Here is a 19,096-nt window from a genome sequence, read left to right on the forward strand (position 1 = left end):
CGCATTACGGGTAAAATGACATGGTTCTTCTTAAGAGTATTTAGAGAGAGATTCACTTAGCAGTTCAGAGAAAACATCCCCGAGTTGATTATAGTAAAATGTATTCCTGCATCGATGATGAATCAATTAAAAAAACAAAGCAACGTAAATTATTTAACTTTTTTTTTATTCCTTTTAACATAGCATCGAAACGCAGAAAAATATTTTAGAATGTTGAAATTCTTAGATATTTCTTAGATTGCAATGAAAGTTCACAGAAGAATAAATTAGATAAACTATTTTTCATCAGGAACTTTGTAGATTTTTTTATTGAGTGATTTTTTTAAATGATTTTTTTTCTTAATTCAAATATTGAATTTCAAAGAAAATTTTTCAAAATAGCTCACCTTTAATATTCAAAATTTATTTCTTTTATTTTTTATTAAAAAAGAATTGCAGAAAGGATATTTTCTTAGTAATAGAAGAACTACTCTTAAAAATCCGTTTTTGAATGTCTAATTGAGCCTCTTTGCTTAAGTTTTTAAATGTGAAATTCTAAAATGGAAATTTTAAAAGAATTTTAAAAGTTTTTCAGTTCCATGAGGAGCAAGAAAACCATAAAATTAACTAAAATTTTAAAAATGAATTAATGCACGTCTTAGAGCCTTTAAAGCCTAATTGATTCAAATTGAACAAAAATATTAAATAAGGTTTATCAAAAGGAGGCTATTCAAGCCTGTTAAAATACTTACTTTAAGGAAATATAACGGACCAGCATAATCTTGTAATGTAAAGAATGCAAAATATTCAAATAGCTGGGAAAATTCGGCTTTATCAAAGTTTCAATCTTCTACAAGATTTCGTGTCTCGTGTGTCAAAGAGGTCTTTCTTCGCATGAAAATTTTAATTAAGCTTCCTTTTTCAAGACATTTTATCAATAAAAAAGACAAAAACATTAATTTCTTCTCCTCGAAAATTGTGAAAACTTTTAAAATTCTTTAAAATTTCCTTTTTATTAAATTCAAATTCACAGAATATGTGGTAGAAATGATAAACTAGAGTTCCACACCTTCTTTTCCAATCGTACATAATAAAATAATTTGTGTGAAAACTAAAAATGAAAAATCTATCTCTAAATTTTAAACCAAGACTGCTGAATAGTGTAAAACTGTGATATTTTTGCAGTCACCTCTCTTTAGAAATGAAAAATTAAATAAAATAAAAAAAGATGTGAGATGAATATTTAAGGAAGAAATAGCATAATGTCAACCTTTTCTGATGGAACCAAAAAGTGAAACGTGTTGAAGGAAAGAAAAATGTGTATAATGTACCCAAATTGCCATTTAATGTAAAACAAACATCCAGCATAAAGTATTCAACAGATGAGTATACTTCTTTAGAGGAAAATGTGTTTCCAGCGATAATCTTCTTGAGAGCAATACAGTAAGAAAGAAAAAAAAAGAAATCCAAGAAATGTAGCTTAAAAAAAATTATGTCTTAAATTTAAAATGAAAATGGTTACTGTTGTAGCTAATTTATCCACCCACACATGATCTCCGAATTTTTGTGAAGTTGATTTTTATTCCCACAAATCCTCTCCTCTCTTTATTCCTTTTGTGAGAAATAAAATACACAATCTACCGCATTTAGTTCTTCAATTGGCACAGTGTTTTATTTCTATGCTTTTATCCGTAATGGAATTACTTCGTTACAATGTCTATTTTTAGACACTCTTCTCATCCCTTATCAGGTATCTCAAGTTGTTTGTTCATCTCAGCCATTTATTTTATTTTTTTGCGTGTATAACAAAGATTTGGAAGACGTTTTCTTTGGAATTTTGCGAGGAAAAATTTATGGAGCGAGTCGCTCAAACACCCACCCATTATCACCCTGCTTGGTCAGCGTACCATCCACTTCTTTCTCCACCCCGGGGGAGCGTCTGAAGATTATACGATCGTGCAGTCTATTGGACTGTCCCTGCCAGAACTCAAAACGATGAGGCTTGACAAAGTAGCCGCCCCAATTTGGCATTGGAACTTTGCCCTCATTGGCTTCCGTTTGCTTCCGGACACCCTCAACAAGCTCATCGAGATGTGCCCTACTGGGTACCTTCTCACTCTGCTGACTAGCTGCAGCACTCATTTGACTATCAATCGGTCTGGAGCGGAAGTACTCCTCAGATTCCTCTGCACTTACCTTCGACACAGTCCCTTCAACGCGAATCTGCCTCTTGTGGGCAAACCAGTAGAAATTCAGGGCCACCTTTGGATTACAAAGCATCTCCCTGGCTTTGCGGCTATCGTAGTTTGTAAAGAAGCTTATCCCTTCATCTGTGTAGCCCTTCATCAGGACATACCGTGACGACACCTGACCAGTGCTGTGAAATAGATTTTTTTATTGAATCTTTTGCTCTCGTATTAGTCACAAAAAAACGACAAAATCTCACCTGTCTACGGTGGACAGACACATAGCATTGGGTTCTTCGATAACCTTATCGTGGAGAGCCTCCTCAAACCATTCCCGGAACAATGAGAATGGTTCCTTCTTCTTGAGACTGTCTTCCTTGAAGGCTTCCTTTCTTTCGAGATATTTATATCGTAGTCCTAATGAATTTTCATTTTAGCACAAGAATTTGCTAATCCAATCCCACGGGATTAACTTACCGGATACCTCAGGTGTGGCCATTTTGGAAAATTGTCGCAAAAAACGCATTAAAAATTGCTGGAGAAAAATTGAAAAATCAATGTTTTTTTCTCGCAGTGACAACTACTGTCAAAATCCACTTCGCCGTATTCGCCGCATTCGTCGCATTCGCAAGGAGTCGTAAAATCTGTCGCGATATAGTTTTCCGCAACAATATTTGTGAGAAAAACCCGTGAGATTGAATGTTTGGGAGTGGCGTCTTGTTCAACAAACCCCAAGGAATGTGCAGTGTGTGCTGAAGTGGAGGTAGCGTGTGCGTGAACAGTGAAAATAGTGAATGAAAAATTCGTGAAGAAAAAGTGACATAAAGTGTGTTGTTTTTTTTTCCTTTTCCACCCTTTTTCCATCCACAATTGGCCAATTTGTTGCATTTATTTTGGATGTTTGGACGGGAAAAGCGTGAGGAAATTGGCCAGAAAGTATTGGGGAGTGTGGAAAGGGCACGTGAGGGCATAAAATTGGGCTGTTGGTGCGACCAGCGGTGCTGAAAGAGCAAGTCTCCGACAAAGTTGATATATTGGGTGGGTTCTCTCGCCCATTTGTCATCGCACAGCTCCACTTCTTCTAAACGAGAGAAGGTCCCCTTCCCGGCGAAAGTGTGTGCAGAAAAGTGCCCGGAAGGGCATCGAGGATTGCCACTCGGTGGGAGATTCCACTACCAACGGACAGGAGGAGGTGTGAGGTGATTTTCCGGAACGGACGGCGCCCCGCGGAGGAGGACAGAGAAGGCCAAGATGACGGAATACAAATTGGTGGTTGTGGGAGCTGGTGGCGTTGGCAAATCCGCCCTCACCATTCAATTGATACAGAATCACTTTGTGGACGAGTACGATCCCACCATTGAGGACTCCTACAGGAAGCAAGTAGTCATCGGTGAGTTTTGCATTCCCGGAATTTTCCGCAAAAGTCGCCCCAAAAAATGCGTGTGACTCCCATGCGCACCATTTGTCTCTTTCATTCGTGTGGCGCCACGAAAATGGGCAGATTGTTGCTCTTTCATGCCATCTCCGTCGTAGCTCCCCGCATACGAGCTTTTTTTCTCAATCTGCCTTCGCACATAGAATATTTTTCACGAGTTTTTGTAGAAAAGTCGGAAGCTGAGTCAATGCCAATTCGCAGGATGCCCGTTTGGTTGTTATTGGTTTACATTAGTAGAGCACCACACGCTCTGAGGGAGTCAATAGGCTTGGCTCAGCTTGTTGATCTTAATTTGGAAGAAAGGCTTTTCGGGCTTTTCTTATTAAACATCCTAAAGAGCGTAGAGAAGTTCATTGCCAGGCAAATCATCGTATTATGCGATTTGATCATAAATTTTATATCTAAAGATTAGAAAATTTTGTGTTTTAATCAAATTGAAGTGAAGATCTTAAACTTCTTTAGTTTCAAGCATCGTTGATTGAATGTTTCTTAAAAGACCTAAACGTAAACCTTATAAATCTTATTTTATTTTGTAAGTTTCTTCCTAATTTCATCGATTATTTTTAACAAATAATGCTTTCTGTGCATTTAAAATTGTAAAAAGTACATCAGTGACGTCGTTTCTTTGCATTTTTTAGCTAATTTTTTTAGGAGATTTTCCCAACTTTTCACTTTGAGAAAATAAGAAGTTCCTTTCAGTTCTTTGATGATTTTTAAATATTTTTTATTCTCTAAAAAATCAGTCATACCTTAATTTTTCTTAAACTTAAAAGTCTTCTCATACTAAAAAAAAAACGAATAAACTCCTTTTGAATTTCTAAAAGCTTAAAAAGTTCTTTAAAAGAGAAATTCGAATAAATAAAAAATGATTGGAAAAGTCAATAAAATTACTCATCCCGACTGAGGAGATGAAGAAAGTGCGAGATTGAGCATATTAAGAGGCAAAGCTCAGAGACTGCGGCGATTGATGGAATAAAAGCAACGAGGAGATTGAGTGTGAGCAATGAAGATGCTAAAGATGCTGCGGGGCAAAATACAATATAATGAGACAAAGAGAAGAAAATTCAGAGTGTATTTGTGTGTGGAATAATGCAACATTCTCCCCTTGTTCTCCTGTCTCACTCTTGTCCCCTTTTGCAGATGGTGAGACTTGCCTATTGGATATCTTGGATACAGCTGGGCAAGAGGAGTACTCCGCAATGAGGGATCAGTACATGCGAACAGGAGAGGGATTCCTTCTTGTGTTTGCAGTCAACAGTGCCAAAAGTTTCGAAGATATAGGTAAGAGAGAAAATGTCAATCACATCTCCCAAATTCTCGGGGCAAAAGTATTATGTAAATAATACTACATACAATTTGCCAGCTAAAATTGAACTTTCTTGTGGGTGGAGTCGCGCACCATAAATGCGGTGACACAGAACGCAAATTGATTAATTCATGCATCAACAACAAAAGTATTTTGTTGGAATTTCTCCTTTTCAATTGATTCCACAATAACAATATGCCTTCACTCGGTCTGCCGTCAAATGTGCGCGAGAATGGGCTTTGCTAAAAATTCTATTTGATGGTTCAGAGTCTTTTTTTTCAATGCACAGAGATAAGGTGCTTTTTATTGCTTTCACGGTCCCCATCGTATTTGTCGGCAATATCGCTCAATGTGTGTGGATTTTATAGATGATTTTTCGATAAATAGAAGCACATACAGACCCCAATCATATTTGTCATTGTATTCCATTACTACTTTATTTAATTGAAGAGGGAATTTATTATTGAGTCACCTCCAGAGAATTCACATTTCTCCAAATTAATCGAGAGAATTTTTGCACTCAAGTTTATTATTTCCGCGACAGTGTGTGAATTTTCTTTTTTCTTTTCTCTTGAATTCCATGAGATTGTTGCGCTATTCTTAGATCCTTGCATCAATATAACTGAGAGTAAGAAGAAAATAACAATTTTTTGGGGGGTATTATCAGGAAGAGATTACTTAGACATTACGAAGTGTCTCACTATATATATTGGCGGAATGATGATTATTTGTTTCTTTTTGTTAATTATTTGACATAAAATGTGCCTGATAGCAGATTTAGGCGCCTCGAGTGATTAGTATCAATTTATTTGTGAGATTAGCAATATTTATATAATTTTTCTAGACATTCTGTAAACATCAGAAGATATTTATTTATTGAGGATTTCTCGGAAAATATGTCTGGGATTGTTTTTTTTTTGTATTTTTTGTGGCTACAACTAAAATAATTTTTATAATTACATAAATATATTTTTGAGGATTTTTAATAAATATTTTTGGATATGATTTACATATTTGCTTCAAAATGTCTTTAAAAAAATCATTTTATAGATGCTTTTCAAAGAAAAAAATATTTGTATTGGAATTTTTGGTATAATTTTATTAAAATTGTTAGTAAAGATAAGAAATCTTCTTAATTGACAATATAAGTATTCAGCAAATAAGATATCCTTGAAATTGTAGAAATTTCAGAAAAAAATTCAAAGATTTCAAGGACTTCTTGGTCCCTAAATAGGACCGAATAAACAAGAGAAAGTTTTAAAATGAAGTTCAGTTTTCACAATATTCCTAAAATATTTTAATAAAATTACTTTCCTAGATATATAGGTGTTTAAGGCGTTTAATTAACTTATCAAAAAGAAATAAATCTGTATAAATCATTGATTTGATTTACCTGTTCAAAGTGAACACGCACCGCAGCTTAACATCCAAAGCAATAGGGTAGCTAACCCTTAATTATTTATTCGAATTTATTAACTAACTATGGGATTGTTCTTTGACACGTATTCTTGTTCTTCAATTAAAGTTTATTTACAAATTATTCGGTTGCTTTAAGGGCTATCTTTGATAATAAATTGATTTGAGTATGTTTGAAAAGTATTCATGATAAAATTAAAAATGTATTTTATGTTTAAGTAATGTGAAAAATCCACAATAAGCCTTTTTTGACAAATATTTGATATTCAATCACTTGATAAAGATTTGTTTTTGATTTATTGTATTTGATAAATCAATTTACATAAAATAAGTCATTAAAGAGTCTGTTTACTTATTTAAAAAACATTCTTATTTCTATTTATATTTCTTTACTAAAAGTATTTTTAGAAAAAACTGAAGTTTAACCCTTTCAGATCTATTGGGTCAAAGGCTCGATTTTGAAAATGTTTTATTTTGTATACTTATTTTATGAATATTAAGTGCAAATTAGTACTGGACTATGCCTTTACAATCTCTGATTATTTTATGGTCAAAAAAGGACATTTTTTTTGCTAAAATTGTCTTATTTGAGCTCAAAGGAACCCATGAAACTTATTTTTACTTCAATCAGCTCGCTAGATTGATCGCGAACCCAGTTAATAGGTTAAAAATTAATTAATCAAACAGAAATTATTTAAATTTAAATTTAGAAATTAAAATTAAAGTTTATCTTACACTTGAATAAAATATTTAACTTTGAAATGTTAAAAGAACTTAATTAGATACTTAAAAGGCCTAAGAGATTGATGCTTTGATTTTTAATGTTAAGAACATTGAGGAAACTCGGGATGAATCTGACGGAAATTTTATGTTTTTGGTGCTTTAGGATTAATCCTTCCGATTGCGTCAGCCTAGGGACGGTAGGTCAACCCAAACACATCCTTTCAATTTTAGGGGCCAGAGCTTTCGACGCTTCAGTTCTGCCTTAGATAATTGCCAAAGAAAAGTCAGTTAAAGTACAGTGAAAGAAAATCAAGAAAAAAGAGAATTCCCCTACATGAAAATCCGCATGATCAGAGAAAATTGGACGTTCGACGATTCCCAAACAAAGACACAATTGACCACTGAGGAAGACGCACAGTAGCGTCGAAAGCTCTGGCGCCTAAAATTGAAAGGATGTGTTTGGGTTGACCTACCGTCCCTTGGCTGACGCAATCGGAAGGATTTATCCTAAAGCACCAAAAACATTGAGGAAAATTCAACATAAAAGTATTTTAAACAGCATTTTTAGAGTATCTAGAAATGCTATGAAAGCTTTAAAAAAAAACAAATATTGAAGAAAATCTGAGATTCTCAGTATTATTGAGTGCATTGGGCGATAGTGGCGGACTATTCTCTTTTTATATTTGTTTTTTTTTTCACATCTTTTATGAGATTTTCTTGAGCAAAGCTTTTTTTTTCAAGATATCTGCTTTCATATTGAATAGGTACGATATAAAAATAATATTCTTCACCCCCTATGAATGTTTTATTTATTTTGAATTTTTGCTGAGCTCACATTATTCTATTTTCTGCTTGTCTGCAGGAACATATCGTGAGCAAATAAAGCGTGTAAAGGATGCAGAAGAAGTGCCGATGGTTTTGGTGGGGAACAAATGTGATTTGCAAGCATGGGCCGTTGATATGAGCCAAGCGAGAGATGTAAGTTTTACACAAAATGACTCACACACTGTTGATTTACGCAAAAACAATCATTTGCTTACATTGATTGGTGGGGTTGTTGTAGGTGGCCAAGCAGTACGGAATTCCCTTCGTAGAGACGTCAGCAAAGACAAGGATGGGTGTTGACGATGCATTTTACACGCTCGTCCGTGAGATTCGTAAGGATAAGGAGCAACGGAAGAAGAAGAGCAAAAATCCCAAAAATGGATCTCACCGTCGTTTCAAGTGTGTCCTGCTTTAATTTCTCTTTTCTTTTTTTTTTACAAGACAAAAAACAGAAAACAATTTTACCCTCCACTCTTGCGCCTAGTTCACAGAAAAAAAGAAAAAAAAGTCTTTTTCTCTTTGTCGTGTAATGTCTTTTTTTTTAATTTTTAATTTTTGAGCCAACTGTTTTATTTTTAATATTGTTTTTGTAGTAAATATACATAGATATTATATTTTCTTCTCTTGATGATTAATTTGTGTGTGAGAAAAATATTCATTTTTCAGACAATTTTGTGTGTCCATGTGTGCGTGGAGAACACAAAGTGGAGAAAAAATAGAATACTACATTGTTTAGAATGTGAGAAAAGTACGAGGGAAAAAAATTGTGTTTAGTTCGTGTCGTGAGCTATATAAATTTTCTTCAAAATGTAAACACGACGGGGAAGAACATACAAAGGCTGGGCACACGCTGAGCAAAAAAAAAAAGGAAAGCACACACATTTTTTGAAATCCAATTACAATTCATCGACTTTTTGGAAGAAAAAGAAAAATTTGACTTTAAAAAAAAGAGAGAACTTGTATAGCTATATTAATCATTTTAAATTATAGAATTAGGGAGCATTTAAAGGAAGAAAAAATGAAGAAAAGGTGGAGAAGGAGCAAAAAAAAATAGCGGATCAATTTGTCAAATTGTGTAATAAAATAAGTTTAAAGTATTTTAATTGTCCAACGAGTAGATTTTATGATTAAACAATAAGAGGGAAAATTAAAGAGAGAGATATTTGGTTTTTCGGGGAAAGAATAAACTGTGAGAGGGTGATGATTAGGAGGCAAGATTATAACTTGTGTATAAAGTATTACGAGGCAGTGAGGACAAGGAGATGGAGAGAGAGAGAGGGATGTGTGGAGAAAGAAGTGGAAGATGTGGAAGAAACTGTGGGTGAGTTAGGAAAGTTTAATTAAATATGCCCCCGCGCGTACCCCCCGCCCCATATTTTCCTTTCGAATCAAACAGAGAAAATACTTCTCTGTGAAATGAATAGTTTATGTGAATATGGATTAGCAAGATTAGCAAGCAGCAAATCCCAAAATTTCATCTCATGTTGACTTTTCTTTCTTTCTTCTATATCTTATTTTTTACAAAAAAAATCCCAATGTGTGGTATTTTAGTGAAATTAAAAAATAAATAAAAAGAACGTGAGACATTTTTAATTAAATGCTAATTACAGTGGGAGAAAAAAATATATATAAACTGCAAAGATAAAAATTAAATATAGCATGGATGGAACAGTATAAAGCGAAAGAACGGTAAGTAAAACTTACGGGCTGTGATTCTTTCTTTGTCAGTGAAATGTGAAATTGACGGAAAATTGAGGATGGGCAAATTTTGAGGAAGGCTTTCTCGCGCACCGAATCACAGCCAACGCGCAGATAATTTGTGAGAAGCCTTAATCGTGGGCGTTGGCTGTGATTCGGTACGCGAGAAAGCCTTCCTCAAAATTTGCCCATCCTCAATTTTCCGTCAATTTCACATTTCACTGACAAAGAAAGAATCACAGCCCGTAAGTTTTACTTACCGTTCTTTCGCTTTATACTGTTCCATCCATGCTATATTTAATTTTTATCTTTCCATTTTTATATGTATATATATAATGTATATATCTATGCATTTATATATATATTTTATTTTATTTTATATGTGTATATATAAAACGCCCCGCTTCGCGGGGCGTTGGACTTATGCAACTCAAGATATGACATGTAAACCTTAAAACGCGATATCTCCGGAACGGCTACATAGATTTTCTTCATTTTTGGCATGGTGATAGATATTATAGTCAACTATAACATATCAAAATATGAAGCAATTCTATAAAGCGGTGCTCGAGATATTCATCGAAAACTCATCGAAAATTTTGTTTTCGATTTTAGCGCCACTTGCGGACATTTTTTGAACTTGCGATGTTCCGAGCAGTTGTAGGGCTCGTTAATATCTTTCATTTGAGCCCGAGTTGATCAAAATTGGTCAAGCCGTTCTCGAGTTATGGCCGATTTTCGATGAAAAATTGTGGCGGCCATATTGACTAAACGGCTTGGCCGATTTTCAAAAATGAGGTATCGTTGGAAAGGTCTTGATGACCCCTACAACATATCAAAATTTCAGACCTCTAGCTATAATAGCGGCTGAGATATAGCGAAAACAAAATTTTGAGGTTATTCAAAATGGCGGCCGGGGGGGTGGGAGGTTGGATTTGACCTCATAATCGGATGTCTTCCACCCGATATATGAACTTTGCCGTTGACCGCAAGTCTCTATCTATTGCCGTTCTCTTGTAATTTAGCAAAAGGTTCCGGACGGACGGCCGGACGGCCGGCCGGACCAATTTTTGGCGCATACGTTTTTTGGAATGTGGGGACCCTAATTCGTGCTCATCCCAAGTTTGAGCCCGATCTGACGACTTTGCATTTTGGAGTGTACACAGAAGCTGTGCTTCTTTTAAGAAAGAATCACAGCTAATATCGCTCAAAATGAGTGAATTTTCACGGGAGAAAAAAAAACGACAGAGATGAAAGAGAAAAAAAATTGTGGGTGAGAGGCAAAAGTTTAAAACAATATTTAATATTGAAATTTTTGCCAAACAATCTCGCGCAGTTTTTACACAACAGAAGCGATGATTCATTCGCGTGCGAGAGAGCAAAGATGGGAAATGCTAATTAGAATCAGCAAGAAGCTGACTGAGAGAGAAATTTTTTCACACTTTCACTATTGATAGGAGATAAAAAATAAATAAAATTTGTAAAATTCCCCTTCTTTATAGTAAAAAGAATTTGTGGATTTTTGTCCACAAATCCATGGAAATAGGCGTGAGGAGATCCAAGAATTTTCATTCTATAAATGTTAGTTCTTGTTTAAAAAAAAAAGTTTTAATTTATTAATTTTTCCTTTAATGAAAATTTCTTTTAAATATTTTTTTAATTAGAAGTTGATTTCATTTTTTTTTGGTAAATTTTATAGAAATTATGAAGACTAGACTCTTTTTTTTTTATTCTAGTTTAATACTTTAAAAATTTAGATTTTTTTATATCATAGAAAATTCCTAAAATATCGGAGATTTAACATTTATTTTTGAGAGTGAAAATTTTTGGATTTCCTTAAATAATTTATTACACAATCTTTTCCTCAAAGGCCAGAACAGATGGATAGAATATTTGCAGAGAAACTGCCAGAATTAATAATTAGAAATTATTTTTTAACCAAAATTGTTTTTTTATTTCTTGAAATTCTTTTAAGAATTGATTTAGAATTAAATCTATATTTTTTTTAGCAATATTTTTACATTTAATCTTGAAGCAATTGCAAGAAATATCCCTTTTTATTAATTATTTTCGAAGATTCCTTTATAAAAAGGAGTCGACTCACTTTTGTACATGGCATAACATCACTTGCAAATATCAGTTAAAATAATGAAAAACCTCTAAATCTGATAAATTTGGTCTTGAACGTTTTTTCGACGCTCTAAAAGATTTTTTGTTAGTCTATGCTAGGTGAAAGAAAATTCCTGAAAGTACTATGATGTTTTTCATTTTCTAATGAGATCACGACGACACAAAAGTGAGTAGAGTCCTTTCAATACAAGATAAAATATCTTTTTCAAAGAAAACTCTTCAAATATTTTGTTCATCTGTTCCTCACTAAATAAAATTATAAAAGTTAAATGAAAAAAAATGTATAAGCTATTTAAAGTGCCAGAAGATTTGAAAATTAGTTAAGAATTCTTAAATTGTAAGACATTGACGAGAAATATTCCGCAGGAAATGGAGAAATTGTATAAGGAAAAAAAAGAATTAAGAAAAGAATGTTATCAAGACATTATAAATTTAATAAAAAAGAAAATGATAATTGAGAAAAAATATGTGGAAGAATTAAAATAGGTTTAATAAAATTTAAGAAATTAAAAAAAAATCTGGAGAATCGAAGCTGATGATGAATGATTATGAAAAAAAAATATTAAAAAAAGTAGAGTAATATTTTTATTAAATAAAAGAAAATAATTACAAGGATTATATAGAATTATTAACTAAACAAAGTTAATCTTTTCAATTTCTTCATACACATAATATTTTAAATGAAAAAGAAAAACTTTCACGCACAGAGAGAGGGTTTAATTTCATTTTAATTCTCTCCTCGAGAGCCATCAACTTTTAATGCTCCTTGTTGTACATAAAAGCAAGCAACATAGGCACAAGAAATGCTGCATAAAGTGAAAGAAAATAAATTAAAATAATTGCACAAGAAAAAATGCTTAAAAAAAGCTTGTGAAGGAGTCTATTTGCTAAAGCGTCTGTCTAAGCGCAATTTAATCAGGTGAGGAAGTGCAGCAAAATTATTGACGTGGATGAAAAGGATATCCATTCACTTTTTTTGCTGAATTTCCTTATTAAATTATGCCAGATTTTATATTTTCCCACAGCGATTTTGCAGCAAATTACAGAGATTTCTGAAACAGAATTGTGAAAAGCATAATTAAAAAAAAATACTATGGATAGTTTATGTTTTACGATATATATATATTTGTATAATGATATTAATCGTTGTAATGCAAATATTATAAAAAAGTGAATAAAATGATAAATTTCTAATCAAGAAAAGACTTTTTTTTAATGTGAATTTTGTGTAACATCTGCGGTTTATTTTTCAACCTTTGGCATTTCTTTTCTAACGTTAAAATTAAGTTTATTAATCTATCTTTAGAATCTTTAGAGATTTTTACATTATCATTAGGTAGGTTTTTTGCAATCGGTTTAAGATTTCTTTTCAAATGTTTGACGTTTCTTTTCTAACGTATTAGTCTTTCCTTTTCAACCATTTGACGTTTTCTTTTTAAGGTTTGACATTTCTTTTCTAACGTTAAAAAACTTTCTTTTCTAAAGTTTGGTGATAGAATTTATATTGAAATATATTTTTTCTAACGTTTAGAAAGTTTTTTTCCAACGTGGTCCATTCATTCTAAAGTTTAAAAATATTGTTTTATTTTTTAACCCTTGGAATGCGGAGCGGGGTCGTTGAACGACCCCAGCGCTATATTTCGTGCTATAACTCAATAAATATAAAAGATAGCGTTCCCATCTTTTGGAAATAAGTTCCTTGGTTATCTGAGGAGGTTGTGTAAAAATTTCAGCTCAATCCCCTCAATCCGACCACCACAAGAAAAGTTATTAAGAAAAATGTAGAAGAAGGGAATTCAAATGTGTAACGGTCATGCTGCGGAAAATTTCTTAGAGCATAAACAACATAAAACATAATTAGAAGTATGTAAATGTGCAAAACAATAAAGAATATTCGAGAAATATTGCCATTTATCACGTTGCGGGAAGTGAGGGGAATGTGGGGAAGAGTGAAAAAAAATTGCAGTTGGGGTTAACTTTCTTGGCAAATTTCTCAAAAAGAAATTGTGAAAAATGATTGAAAAATGTTTTTCCCTAATATCTCCTTCTAAGTATTTTAGGGCGGTGAATTTGTGGTGCAGGGTGCAAGAGGACTATATAAGGAATCTATAGGCACTAACTCGACAACTCCAGGTTGTATAGTTTGGGAGAAAATTGACCTTCTTTTTGGGGTCGTTCAACGACCCCACCTTCGCATTCTACGTAACTACCAAGGCCTCCGCATTCCAAAGGTTAAGGTGTTTTAAGGCACCTAAAAACCCTAAAAACTTACTCTGTTCTGCTAATGCTACTCAAGCATAGGATAGGAGCATTCTCTGGCCAAGAGAGATCTTGAATCTTACCTCCAAATAAGAAAGATTAATTTTCCAGAATAAAGATTTGTGAATTTTCTTAAAGAAATTTATTCAGAATCTACAAATTGGTTTAGTTTTTTGCCTCTCTAATTTGAATTCTGCGAATTCGGAACATAATGCCCACGACACATATCCTTCTCCAGGAGCTTATCTATGTCCACATCGGGATACTTCTCAGCCAGCATTTTCTTGTCCAGATGCGGGAATCTTCTGAGCAAATGCATGACTTCATTCCGATTCCTCTGCCTCTCGCGTGTCCTTGCAATGGTTTTCTGCTCATTCAACAGCAACAGGAATCTCTTTGTGTCCTTCTCAACGCGCTCCACGACCTTCTCATCAGCCTCCGTCTTAGGGACAACGTACTCATTGAGTTGCACCTCCTTCTCCAGGCCCAGCACGTCGGTGATAACACGACTGGGACGTTCGCCCGTTTCTCCCGTCTCCAGTTGATGGTAGGCACGATTTCTTTCCCTGATAACCATCTCGAGGTTCTCCATGGAGATCTTAACTTTATCCACGCGCTCTGGACTGGGGAAGGGTTCAATTTGCTCATTGCACTCATGCTCCATTGTCATGAGCATATTGCGTTCTTTGAGCAGGACGTACCAGAGCTTGTGGAGATCGGCATTGGATTTAATTCTCAGCTCATCCTTCGTCCAAGCACGTCCGGTCTTTACTTCCAATTCACCCCAGTTCTTCTTATCATCGAAGAACTCCATCAAATCTCTATTGGTGGATGATGTGTGGAATCCAAGGCATACTTGGGGACTGCAAAAGGATGAGAAATTCATTAAAAAAAACCTGTCAGGAAGACTCAGTAGGCCCTGACGGTTGTCTCACCTCTGAATACTTCTTTTAACAGCCCTTCCGGGTATTCTGCTGATCAACCTCGAACAGCCCAGAACTCGAACAAAAGAACCCATATTCTTGAACTTAATAAAAATTTATTTCTCTATAATTACATCGATCCAAATAAGAATTTTTGGATTAAAAAGAAATGCTTGGCAGCAATGTCAAGAAAACTTAAAGTGAGGTTATGTTGGAGCATATTTCATGAAATAATCATTCTCTTTCCGGATGGTTCCCGGAATGCATTCTAATCCGCAAGTTTAGTCTTTTTTCCCTGAAATTGCGCAATTGTGGGCTTTTGCTTCTTCTTTGCTTCCCACGATGGGTGATCCTGTCCCTTTTTATCAACCTTCTGACCCTTTTCTGGCCTCTTGGCGCCAGGTTTGAATTTTGCAGGAGATCCATTTTGGGGTTTATTCGGTTTATTGAATTTATTCGGCTTCCCAGGATGTGGTTTGGAATCTCCGTTGAATTTCTTAAAGTCCTTCCCCTTCTTGGCGGGGAAATTCTTGGCATTTCCTTTGGGTTTCTGGATTTTCTTCGACTTATCATTCATCTTCAAAACTTTGTCGCTCTTATCCTCGTTCTTTTGATTTTTCTTGCCCTTCTTGTTCTTCTTCGGGGATGGCACTTCGGACTTGGTGGCTGATTCTGCTGTTTCTCTTTGATCAGGTTCCATCTCTTCTTGACTTCCCGCGGAATCTTTGCGTTCCTTCTTTGCCTTCTTTACTCCTTCCTCACTTCCAGATGATTCTTTTTGTTCCTTCTTAACCTTCTTCTTCTTTGCCTTTTGCGGACTTCCTGAACCATCTTCGGATGTCTTCTTAGTGGGAGACTCTGTGTTTGCGACTTTCTTTCCTTTCTTTTCTAAAGCTCTCTGCTTCTTGAGCAATTTGCGTTTGCCATCTGTGAAGAGAAGCTTCACCCATTCCTCATCGTCATCCCTCAAGCTGAGCTTCTTCTTTGCATCCAGAATGGCTGTTTTCAGGAATTCATTCATGTACAGAAGCTTACACATTGCCCGTTCTTCTGGGGTGGCATTCACGTGGGCCATTACCTTCTTTATATCCTTGTTGAAGGAAAAGAGCTTCTTCACATTGTCGATATTATGGATTTCCTGCAAAATCAAGAAGAGTTTTAAGCAGTTCTCAATAAGGGTGGATAAAAAGCATCTCAATTACCTTAATGATTTCAATTTCCTCTCCAAACTTCTTGATTTTAGTGTCCAATTTCTTATTTTCCGGGTTCTTCACCTTTCCCTGCTCAAATTTTTTGATCTTTCGCGTGAGTTTACTGATTGTACGCACCTTGGCCCGCTTCACCTGGCCACGTAGGGTGATCATGCAGTTATTCAGCTCCAATTTGGTGACCATTTTGCCAGATTACGCGGTGGAAATTGCAGGAAATTCACAAAATAAAAACTTGAGGAAAATCCCGGCGTGGTTGTCACTCTGTCACACGTGTTCGAGGAAAACAAATATTCGCCTCGTCAGCTGTGTCAGCAACTTTTGTATCTGTTTATGTTATGTTAGGTTATGATGGCTTTTCTTTTTGCTTTTTCTGCCTGAAAATTCACAAGAAAATCATCGAAAGAAAAGCTAAGAAATCAGCGAAAACTGTTATTAAATAGGGAAAATAAAATACATAAAATAAAATAAGAAAATCTAAACAGCCGCCAAAAATTTTCGGTTCAGTTATGAAGTTCTCGAAGAAATCCATCAGACATGTCGTAAGATTATCCGTAAGACTCAATCAATCATAACAAAGAAGTTTCAACGGGGTAAATATTTTGCAAAACATCCTGAGAATCCAGGAAAAATGCCTGAATCCTCCCCAAATACCGTGTTTGATGGGAAGACATTCCGAGCAGATGATCGTAAGTTGACAAATTACTTATTTCAATGCAATTTTGAAGATTTATACGCCCACTAATTGTAAAAAATGTTTTTTCCAGACGTCAGAGATCTTGTTCAGGAATGTGTTGGAGGTCCAGAATTGCTTCAGAGGAAAGCAAAGATTCAGACGTACAGTGATCAAACGTCCACAGCCCTCAAGAAGCATGTCTATGAGAATTATATGAAGTTTATAGACACAGCAAAGGAGATCTCTCATTTGGAATCGGAAATGTATCAACTGTCGCACATTCTGATTGAGCAGCGTAATCTCCTGAACACCCTGCGGGATAGCAATATTGTGGATGACCCGAGGAATGTTCCCCTGGATGCTGACTCAGCCCCTGAGGAGCCACAGACGAAATCATTGGACTCCCGTGTGAACGAAGAGACGCAGAATCGCAACACAATTGCCCTCATCCGGGAAAGCCTGACAGGGTACAGTGGGGTTCTGGACAATAAAACCTTCATCCACGAGGGGGGACTCATTGGATTGGATGCCAACGATTATCGCCCCATCTGTCGAACCTACCTTTTCCTCTTCAACGACACGCTGATTGTGGCAAAAGTCAAGCATGACAAGAAGTTGGAATTCCTGGCAGAGTATGAGGCAAAGAAGTTGGCCGTGATCAACATCCGGGACCTCGATGGAGTGCGAAATGCAATAAATATCATCACCCCCGATGGGAGTCGTATTTTCCAGTGCATCAGCCCATCGGCTAAGGCGGAATGGATTGAAAAGTTCGAGGTCAGCATGAAGGGTCATCAGCGGCACAGGAAGGGCCCTGCTCCCCTGCCTCCCATGGCAACACGACAGAAATCCGTCGTGGACACAATGAGCCTCTGCAGTGATGCCACTCTCAGTCCCACAGCAGAACATGCCACGACTCCATTGATTTTCGCCCCAGATTGGCTCTCTTCTGCCCCGGAGGAGATTCAAGCTTTGATTGCTCAGCGTCACTTTGAGGACACCCTCAGTCTGTTGCAGAAATGTGAGGAATATTTGGCGAGGGATAGTGCCTTCCACGGAGCCAATGAGATGCGTGAGAAGATGAAGAATCTCAAAGCATCCCTGGTGAGTGTGCTGCTGCTGGAGTTGTCTGCAAGTCAAAGTAGGAGCCTCCATGCCGCCCTGAGATCCGCCAGACGTCCTCTGAAGCTCCTGGCAGAGATGAAGAAGTCCCGAGAGGCTTGTGGGGCACTCCTGGGGGTTTGTACAACAGCCATCCGGACAGCTCAGCGACAGGCGCGAAGGAACAATTTGGGCGTCGCTGAGATCTTCTTCTGTGACTTGGCGCAAGTTGTGGCGGAATTTGTGGGCGCTTTTGGTCCCCAGGCAGCTTGTACGGCTAGCTTAGTGGTGTGGTGCCACCAGGAACTTCAGTATTTTGCATCGCAGCTCATCAAGCACTACCTGGGCAAGGGAACAGACCTCGAAGCGGTTGCAAATTGCGTTGAACTCGTTCGGGTGCCGTGTGGGCGTCTCACAGAGGTTGGTCTGGATGTTGGCTACCACATGGAGGGCTTACTGCGTCCCACACTCGAGGGTCTCCTGGCTGAGGCTAAAGAGCGCCTCATTGGGGCAACACAGCGCCTCGAGGACAACTGGCAGCCGTACAATTTGCGCTCTAAACAAGCTCTGAGGAGCACAATGAAGGAATTCGAGGTTTTCGGGATAAATCTTAAGCCTCTCATCACGGGGGATACCTTCATCAATCTCACCCAGTCCACGGTGAACTTCTGCCGGCAGTTCTTTGTCACCACACTCAGCTGTGCCACCCTGGCAAAGTACGAAACACTCAAATACGACGCTGAAGTCCTCGTAAAGGAGCTCTTTGTGGCACAATTCAACCTCAAAGCTGATCCCTCAACTGCAATTGATGTAATTTTCAATTTATTTTAAATTAATTTTTCCCTCTTTTAACTTTTTTCTTAAAACTTTCTTTTCAGCTTAATTTTGTAAGTCGAAACAAGCTGTTCCTCGTGGAGAAAGTCCTTCCGGCTGCTATAGCTCTCTTTGAGACAACCAGCGGGAGGACGTGTGAGCTTCTGCCTGAACTGAAGGGTCTGGCGGGTAAAACGGGACAACCCCCAAAGCCAAAGCCACGCAGTATCTACCAAACTGAAGTCCTGTAGCCCCACAAAAAGTATGTTTCACAGCAAACTTCATTATTTGCATTCCCATCAATTGTTTGATCCACACGCTTCAACATTGCAAGTATCTCTACAAGTCTTCAGAAGACTCTGCCGTTTATTGTTTTTCAATTAATATTTGCGATCAATAAAATTCCCCAAAAATGATT

General features: G+C 36.4%; 6 protein-coding genes across 6 annotated transcripts in view; 2 read left to right on the forward strand and 4 right to left on the reverse strand.

The window, feature by feature from the left end:
* Positions 1–19,096, reverse strand: part of LOC129794187 (poly(A) RNA polymerase gld-2 homolog B-like) — a 255,708-nt gene that overhangs the window by 220,420 nt on the left and 16,192 nt on the right. The gene's annotated exons all lie outside the window — the stretch shown is intronic.
* Positions 974–2,765, reverse strand: LOC129794666 (pyridoxine/pyridoxamine 5'-phosphate oxidase-like). Its single transcript, XM_055835474.1, has 3 exons — positions 2,643–2,765; positions 2,426–2,582; positions 974–2,356 (listed from the first exon to the last, which is right to left on the reverse strand). The coding sequence occupies exons 1-3, from the start codon at positions 2,689–2,691 to the stop codon at positions 1,831–1,833; spliced, it is 732 nt and encodes a 243-aa protein (XP_055691449.1). The 5' UTR covers positions 2,692–2,765; the 3' UTR covers positions 974–1,830.
* Positions 2,762–12,901, forward strand: LOC129794672 (GTPase HRas). Its single transcript, XM_055835488.1, has 4 exons — positions 2,762–3,555; positions 4,741–4,881; positions 7,908–8,023; positions 8,109–12,901. The coding sequence occupies exons 1-4, from the start codon at positions 3,417–3,419 to the stop codon at positions 8,283–8,285; spliced, it is 573 nt and encodes a 190-aa protein (XP_055691463.1). The 5' UTR covers positions 2,762–3,416; the 3' UTR covers positions 8,286–12,901.
* LOC129794637 (39S ribosomal protein L47, mitochondrial) lies at positions 14,085–15,007 on the reverse strand. The gene is made up of 2 exons (XM_055835439.1): positions 14,893–15,007; positions 14,085–14,820 (listed from the first exon to the last, which is right to left on the reverse strand). Exons 1-2 carry the CDS (start codon positions 14,973–14,975, stop codon positions 14,139–14,141), a joined length of 765 nt encoding a protein of 254 aa, XP_055691414.1. The 5' UTR covers positions 14,976–15,007; the 3' UTR covers positions 14,085–14,138.
* LOC129794589 (uncharacterized) lies at positions 14,977–17,889 on the reverse strand. Its single transcript, XM_055835383.1, has 2 exons — positions 16,083–17,889; positions 14,977–16,018 (listed from the first exon to the last, which is right to left on the reverse strand). Exons 1-2 carry the CDS (start codon positions 16,272–16,274, stop codon positions 15,149–15,151), a joined length of 1,062 nt encoding a protein of 353 aa, XP_055691358.1. The 5' UTR covers positions 16,275–17,889; the 3' UTR covers positions 14,977–15,148.
* On the forward strand, positions 16,670–19,094 carry LOC129794426 (exocyst complex component 8). The gene is made up of 3 exons (XM_055835181.1): positions 16,670–16,777; positions 16,856–18,675; positions 18,744–19,094. The coding sequence occupies exons 1-3, from the start codon at positions 16,720–16,722 to the stop codon at positions 18,927–18,929; spliced, it is 2,064 nt and encodes a 687-aa protein (XP_055691156.1). The 5' UTR covers positions 16,670–16,719; the 3' UTR covers positions 18,930–19,094.

Source organism: Lutzomyia longipalpis, chromosome 1, assembly GCF_024334085.1.
Source record: "Lutzomyia longipalpis isolate SR_M1_2022 chromosome 1, ASM2433408v1".
Lineage (NCBI taxonomy): Eukaryota > Metazoa > Arthropoda > Insecta > Diptera > Psychodidae > Lutzomyia > Lutzomyia longipalpis.